Genomic DNA, 8032 nt, shown 5'->3' with positions numbered 1-8032 from the left:
GTCAGATCGTCCCATTATATAATGACTCATTTGAATGGAGGGAACCTGGAAACAACTTATATCAACAACAAGAAAGTGAAACAAATAAAACCTCTTTACTGTTTTTTCTTTTTTACTCAGATGGAAAACATGTTTTCAGAACTCAGATTTCAGCACAAACAAAACCAAAGTCAGGACCCAAAATCAAACATCGAAAAACAGCTTAAATAAAACTCTGGTGTACTTTAATGAAAACACATGAAATTATTGAACTTAAAAATCTGTCTTGAGACATTTCTAAGGGTCACCACTTGTGATTGATCTTGTTTCAACAAATTACAACAACTCAAACTTTCCATTCTTGTTGAGACTTTTCCAAACCATCAGTTTTGGCAGAAACTAATCCACCAGTCAGGACTTAAGGGGTCGACCACACATGCTGTCGGGAGTGTTATCATCAGGTCTAATTATCCTCAAGGCGTCTCCGGTCGCTTTGGATCAGATCTCTTTCTTTTCCTTTTCAGTAAAGATTGTTTACGCACGTTTGGATTTGTGGGGTTTCCACGGATCATTTTCATTTCAGGGCCAACATCTTGGACTCTTTAAAGAAATGTCGACAACACACTGACCGTCCAGTTGCTTCAGGTAGATATTCAGAGAAATGAAATGAAACTAACGGGAAGAAAATGAGTCTAAACACTAAATGGTGATTTGGAAAATGATCAGCACGAGTGGAAAATCTACTCAAGTTGAAGTTTATGTGCTGAAATCACTCAAACCACTGCTTCACTCCTCTGGTGACGCATTTCAACTGCATGGTTCGGCAACTCGACTTGCTCTGTTTGGTTTTCCATTAGCAAGAGTTGTGAATAGTGTCTGCTACTTTTTGGTCGACTTTCCAAGCGAGCTGAGCTGATACTGGAAGAAGGAAAGGCAGAAGGTCGGAGAGAATCATCGCTACCACGACATCCTGTAAAAAACTTTTAAAGAATATTACACAGGATTTTTCTTAAAAAAATAATACACTGACTCATGCAGAAGCAATCCCTCTCAATCGGCACTTATGACCCGTTCTCAGTGTGTGGTGGTGTATTTCTCTGCAGAGACTCTTTCCATTTTTTAGTCTTTTTGTCTTTGTTCCAGGTGTTTATGGGCATGTCCCTCCACAGCCCTTAGGTGAGGTCGGGGCTTTACAGAAAATTAGTCACAAAATCCAAGAGACGCAGCGCTGAAAAAACACAAATAAAGCCAGTATATAGTCAGCCCACAAAACTACAGTGAACAATCGAAGTGCAGTCGTTCTTCTGTTTAGCTGCTAATGAAATGGTTCATTGAGTGTTGTGTTGAAGATGATGTCACTGCTGTTTCACATGGGGTCACTTTGGTGATCAGCTGAGAATACACTGAGGGGGTACGATCTGCTGAGGAAAACAAAAAAGAAAAGCATGAGAGTTGAGTCGAGCCATGCGGTGGGAATGAGGCGTAGGTATCCACTGAGCGTCCTCCTCATGCTCTTTCACAGTGCTTTTGTTCAAGCAGTTTGTAAAAAGTTAAATCAACTCTGTCCTTTAGTCGGCTCTTTGGACCATCCAGTTTGACGGCCGGGTCCCCTCCCTCTGCCGCCGCTGCTGCCACCACCACCACCCCCACCCACTCCTCCTCCTTTCTTCCTCTTGTGTCCTGGTCTCTGTCCGCCCTCCTCCCTGTTAGCAGACTGAGCCCACAGGGCATCATAGCGGCCCGGTGCCTGGTACCCGGGCTGGCTACAGTCCAGCGGCTCTCTGGAGAGGAGGATCCAGATGGTGGGCAGGTTCCTGCTGACCGTCAGGCTGTCGAGGCCGGCGGCGGGCTCCAGCGGCTCCCACACCTCCTGCACGGTGCTGAACAGCAGCCTGGTGAGCTGGTGCAGCCCCTTCACACGCCGCTTCACAATCTCAGCGCACGTGATGGCTTTAGACACGCCCTTACCGACCGCGGTGAAGATGATCTGTTTGCAGAGTGGCCGGCCTGGTGCTTCCTGTTGTCCCTCCACAGCCACGCCTCTGTCCTCAGGAGTGTGTCGTCCCTCATCCTCCGCTGCGCGGGGTTTGGCCTCCATGCGGATCTGAGCGTAGCGCAGCAGGTTGCGGATCTTGCTGTTTTCTTTGACACGGACCTCCGGCGTGTCAGGGGGGAGGCCGGGGAACGGACAGACGGGCGGATGCTCCACTGTCCGAGCTTTATTGTAGTTCTCCATCTGCAGACAGACACAGGACAGACAGACAGAAAGGATGCAGAGCACAGTCACAATATTAATAAGATCGTTTCAGTATGAATCTAAATCTGTAAAAAAAAAAAAAAAAAAAAAAAAATCACATATAAATAATCAAAATGATGTTCAGAAAGTGACAAAACTCTTCATATGTGTTAAACAAAAACTTAAGTTTGCTTCCTCTGAATTCGTGATGATACGATCATGATACGATTTCTAACTTTGATACAATACCTTAAACAACATCACTCTCACTTTTGGATTTGGGAAAGAGTTGCTCATGTTCACTAATATTTTTAGACTGTCTTAGGACACAGGAATAACATGGAGTTTTAAAATGATTGTAGTTTCCCTTTAAGATGCTGACTGTGAATTTCACCCTGCCCAGTTTGAGCTCATTATTCAGTAGGTGAAGATAATAATCAGGCAGTTGGTCACTGCTGCTAACTAAGTTTATCAAATTACTAAAAATAATAATTGTGACAAAATTAAAATATTCAGTCGAAACAAAGATCTGTCTTCCACAGCGTGACGCCAAATCACCAGAGAGACAGAAATCCTCCACACAGAGAGGTTTCCTCAGAGCAGAGCAGTTTCTGACATTTATTTTTGTTACTGATTCATTTGTGGATTATTTTCTCAATAACTGGTTTGGCCTATCAAAGATTAGTGCACAGTGATAAAAACCTGTGACAATACAGAGCCTAAAATAACTTCATCAAATGTCTTGTTTTGTCTACACAACATTTTCAAATCCCCAAAATATTATATTTCTTATTATGTCAGCAAATCCCCATATCCAAGGAACCTGGAAATATCACGTTTGTGGTATAATTGTTGCAGCCCAACGTCACAGTGAAGGTGTCCATGCAGGTCCAGAGTGATGATATCAGACAGGATATAACAGAACATTAATGGCAAAGATGCTCAACTTGGTTTGCTCAGGGCCACTTTGACACGGGGCCAGTTAATGAACAAATAATCATATTTATCAGTAGATATAACAGGGTTGGGGAAAAAATAGATACAGCCTCATATCACAATATTTGTGTGTGGCAATATTATTCTGTCACACAGTGCTCAGTATCGATTTTTTCATTATACAAATTATTACAAATACAAATTAAACTTTAAGCAGACTACTTGAATAACATAATATTTTTTTCAGTGTATTAGATAAATTTTGCTGCACAAACAAAAGTTGTGGTGAGTTGAACAGACGGAAAACTTTATCCTATTAGATAAAACAGACGTCTTTTTCCTTTATGGACATAATTTCCAGATGGAAAAAGGTAATAAACTGCAGTATATCACAATATATTTTATCACAATACTCAGCATATCGCAACATAGTTAAAATCACAATAATATCGTATCGTGGGTCCTCTGGTGATTCACACCTCTGATAATAAATGAACGTCCTGTTTTCTGCCCTTCAACATTTGCTGGCCTCACTCATCTTTACCAAGAAGCAAAAACATGCAAGTGACTGATATATTTGATTCACTGACCAGCCAAAAAAGACAATGGTAGCCTAGTGGGTGGCTGGTAGATTTTGGAATGACAAAAAACTTGAATCCCACCCCTGGACTCCACACAGGTCAGGAGCATGTAGGGGCGTTTCTAGGATTCGAGGTCATTCGGGGCATAACCTGGCCCCCTAACGAGGGATCCTTCTATATCTAAATAAAAAGCTCTATTTTTATTTTTTTAATGCACTCTCACACCTTATTTACATCCACACCACTGTGAATTCATTTATTTTCATCATGATTTAGCGAGCGGTCAGCGGGACACCCAGCTCTCTATGGTGGGCCAGATTTAGCCCGCAGTATCAGTGATTTATGGTAACATCTGTGTAACTTCACTGGCAGTGCTCTGTAGTAACATTATGGATGTCACATCAGATGCTGACTACTGTGGAAAACATCAGCACCAGACTCCACTCAAAAATTCACTCACTTTTACTTGAGCCACTCCTCCACTTGCACATTGGAAAGAAATTGAACCTGGTGGGACAGTACCCTTTTAAGCAAACTCATGAAAATTCGGGATACAAATAATTTAATTCCACAGTGAAGTAACAGTTATATTTCGGAAGTGAGGTCCTTTTTTCTTACATCCACGGTGCTACATTTGGTGAGGACTGCCATATTAGCAAGCTGCTCAACTGTACAATTACATTAAAACAAACAGTGCTTGGTGTACTGAAGGTATGCCGAATGAAGAAGGGCTTCGTCATGACTCAACACCTTATTGAAACATACTCTGCCAAAAGTTTATTTTCACCGGGGGCAGAGAAAATTTTAAATCTATAGTATTATTAACGGAGATCGGCACGGTGACTTTCCTGAACGTCACAGGCGCGTTGAGGCTCGACAAACGTTAGGCTGATAACGGAAGGACAAACTTAATGTTCTAACATTGATCTAATTTCACAGAGACTCCGTGTAATTCCGCTAATGTTGAATAATCTGACAGGAAACTTTGTTATTAGCTATGTTAGCAAGTGCGGCTAAGCTACAAGCTAATGTAGCCTCAGATTCTGCTCGCGGAAATGTGCTGAACGCAAAAACGATAAAAGTGTGAGTTCTTTGTTACAATAAGGACTAAAGTTAATCAATAATAAGCGTATAAACGTACCTGGTGGTGTTTTGTTTGGTTACTGAACTCTCCACATGTTATCTTCTGCAGCAACGCTTTACGTTACCGTAAAACGATGAGAACTGTCGTCACTGTGAACTGTCGTGAAGCCCGGACGCGATCAAAAATACTGTTACAGTCAGAGAGTGTTCGTTACTCATCAGAGGTTGTGACTCAGTTTCACCCTCTTTTTTCATTGAGCCATACATGAATTATTAAAGTTATAAACTCATCCTTTGATGTTTGAAAATTAAAGACAAATTACAGACAGTTTTTTTTTTTTTTGCACGGGACCTTTTTTTCAACATTTATTTATAATTGTCAGACAAAATACAAACAAAACAAAACAAAGGACATACAAATTGGACAATTAAAACTTTTTTTTTTTAAAATCCGCAGCATCTCCAACCCCTTCAAGTCCAGCCTCCACATCCAAACCCTCCCCTCATCCTCTTTCCTTAATCAAGGACCACTATTATCCTTCTCTTGTCTTTGCACCTCATCCCACAGCACAAACAACAAGCAGTTCTCTGATTTATCGAACAGCACCAACAAAGGAAAGACATTCGTTTTTAGTTCAACATATTCTGTCTCATTATTTTGCAACCTGAAAGCTACTTTTTCCAAGTTTATAGTTTCTCTTGCTCCAGTGATCCACTCTTTATGAGCTGGTGCTTTTGAACAAATCCAAAAAATTCTCCAAGTTAAAAAAAAAAGCCTTGGTTTTCCACATGCATTGTAGATATTGTAGATATAGATAGTAATATATTCATGATAGTAAAATTACATGTGTCCATACATTTCTCTGCCATTGTTATTTAATACTTATGCCCTTTTGTTGTTGATTATATTTATGATTATTTCATTTAATCAAACAATTAATATTCCTTTCATTACTAATGTAAAGTCGAACACGTTCTTGGTGGGTGTTGGCCTCCGCCAAGGTTGTCCCTTGTCACCAATCCTGTTTGTGACCTTCCTGGACCGGATTTCGAGGTGCAGCCGGGGGGAGGAAGGGGTCCGGTTTGGGGACCTCAGAATTGCATCTCTGCTTTTTGCAGATGATGTGGTTCTGTTGGCTCCATCACACCGTGACCTCCAGCATGCACTGGGGCATTTTGCAGCCGAGTGTGAAGCAGTTGGGATGAGAGTCAGCACCTCCAAGTCTCAGGCCGTGGTTCTCTGTCGGAAACCGGAGGATTGCCCCTTCTGGGTTGGGCGAGAGTTACTGCCTCAAGCGAGGGAGTTTCTTGGGGTCTTGTTCAAGAGTGAGGGTAGAATGGAGCATGAGATGGATCGGCGGGTCGGTGCGGCTTCTGCAGTGATGCAGGCACTGCGCCGGTCTGTCGTGGTGAAGAGGGAGTTGAGCCGGAAAGCAAAGCTTTCAATTTCCTGGTCTATCTGTGCCCCAACTCTCACCTATGGTCATGAGCTCTGGGTAGTGACTGAAAGAATGAGATCACGGATACAAGTGGCTGAAATGAGTTTCCTCTGTAGGGTGTCTGGGCTCAGCCTTAGAGATAGGGGGAGGAGTCAGACATCTGGAGGGAGCTCGGAGTAGAGCTGCTGCTCCTTCGCGTCGAAAGGGGTCAGTTGAGGTAGTTTGGGCATCTGACTAGGATGTCCCCTGGGCACTTCCAGTTGGAGGTGTCCTGGACACAGCACACTGGTAGGAGGCCCCGGGGCAGACCCAGAACACACTGGAGGGATTACATATCTTGTCTGGCCTGGGAACACCTCGGGGACCACCAGGAGGAGCTGGAAAGTGTTGCCGGTGAGAGGGATGTCTGGGGTGCTTTGCTCGGCCTGCTGCCCCTGCGACCTGGCCCCGGATAAGCAGATGAAAATGGATGGATGGATGGATCACTAATCAACTGGTCATCAGTCACCTGAATGCGCTGTCATCCATCATTGCCTGTTTGCAGCTCAGTCGACGTGATGTATTGTCCGCTATACAGAGGATTATGGGTCAGAGAAGCCAGTAAAGCATGCTGGTTTACAAACTGCGAAATCAGACCAGAACATCCTGGTATTTCTGGCATACTGCATTTGCCACACTCTACTGGGACATACTTAATCTTTTTCTGACATACTGTATGGTCTGGTAGTATGGAGATTGGAACACACAGAGTGACACCTTCCTGTTTGCCTGAACCCACATACTGACTGCTCTGAACCAGAGGACACTGGTTCTGTATTTAATTTCAACATACTGACAATTCTTTTGTGTTTGCCCCAACACACTCTCACTCCGACCTTGTCGCATATCGACGTTTGGTCATGGACCTTCCACTTTGAGAACGTGCAAGGATCCAAGATTGTTGGTTGTTGACATCATGGGGAACTGACTTTTTAATCTAACAACGTCAGACTGTTACTGATTGATACAAAATTTTGTTTAAGCAGGCTATTTTCAGGGTTACAAAATCCATGTAAACATGAGCTTTGAGCTGCTTCAGGCTGCAGCTGAACAGTTGGTCCAGTTGGTTTGCCCCCTCAGTGCAGTTCGTTTGTGCAGGTGTGAACACACCAAAACAACCGGACTGAGACCTTCTTGAAGAGGTGGTCTCAGTCCGGTTCCAAAGGAACTCTGGTGCGGTTGGTTTGTGGTGAGAAGGTGTTCCGACCTGGATGTGAAGCAACTGCAGTCACATGACACATTGTTTGGGTTAAACATGAGCATGTTACAGTCCTGGAGGATTATTAATGTGCACCTCCTCCTGTACTGCCTTAATATGCACATTCAGCTCATCCAATGCATCAAAACATTGTTTTCTAGTTGGAGCCGCGCCTCGTTTTCAAACTGTATGCTTTGACTAAAATGAACAATGACAGCAATATAGTCCACGATGAGCAGCGCTAAAATCAACCTGCGTAGTTGTCCCTCCATTGTGACATTAGAAAGTGTCACATTTATCTTGCAAGTGTACTCTTCTTCAACGTTTGCTTTACTTCCTGGATTTTTCCCACATGGAAATTCTGACCAATCAAGAGCAGCTTTCTCACACAAGGCATTTGATCTGGTCCTCTTGTAAATGCTGCCGTGAGAACACGAACCAACTCCAGGCAATTATACAACTTTGGAACAACATGAGTCCCTGATTCAGACCAGAGGAGACGACTCTAGGGCTGACAGCAGCCTTACAGACTATATGCACG

General features: G+C 43.2%; 1 protein-coding gene across 1 annotated transcript; it reads right to left on the bottom strand.

Moving 5' to 3' along the window:
• Positions 1-94: 94 nt before the first annotated feature.
• rpp25l (ribonuclease P/MRP 25 subunit-like) lies at positions 95-5012 on the bottom strand. Its single transcript, XM_033639913.2, has 2 exons — positions 4874-5012; positions 95-2215 (listed from the first exon to the last, which is right to left on the bottom strand). Exon 2 carries the CDS (start codon positions 2213-2215, stop codon positions 1535-1537), a length of 681 nt encoding a protein of 226 aa, XP_033495804.1. The 5' UTR covers positions 4874-5012; the 3' UTR covers positions 95-1534.
• Positions 5013-8032: the final 3020 nt, after the last annotated feature.

This window comes from Epinephelus lanceolatus, chromosome 10 (genome assembly GCF_041903045.1).
Source record: "Epinephelus lanceolatus isolate andai-2023 chromosome 10, ASM4190304v1, whole genome shotgun sequence".
Lineage (NCBI taxonomy): Eukaryota > Metazoa > Chordata > Actinopteri > Perciformes > Serranidae > Epinephelus > Epinephelus lanceolatus.
Note: the sequence above shows the minus strand (reverse complement) of the source record. Positions and strands in the feature narration are given on the sequence as shown.

Coding starts and splice junctions, on each gene's coding strand:
- rpp25l (XM_033639913.2), bottom strand. CDS start 2,215: ATGGAGAACTACAATAAAGCTCGGACAGTGGAGCATCCGCCCGTCTGT.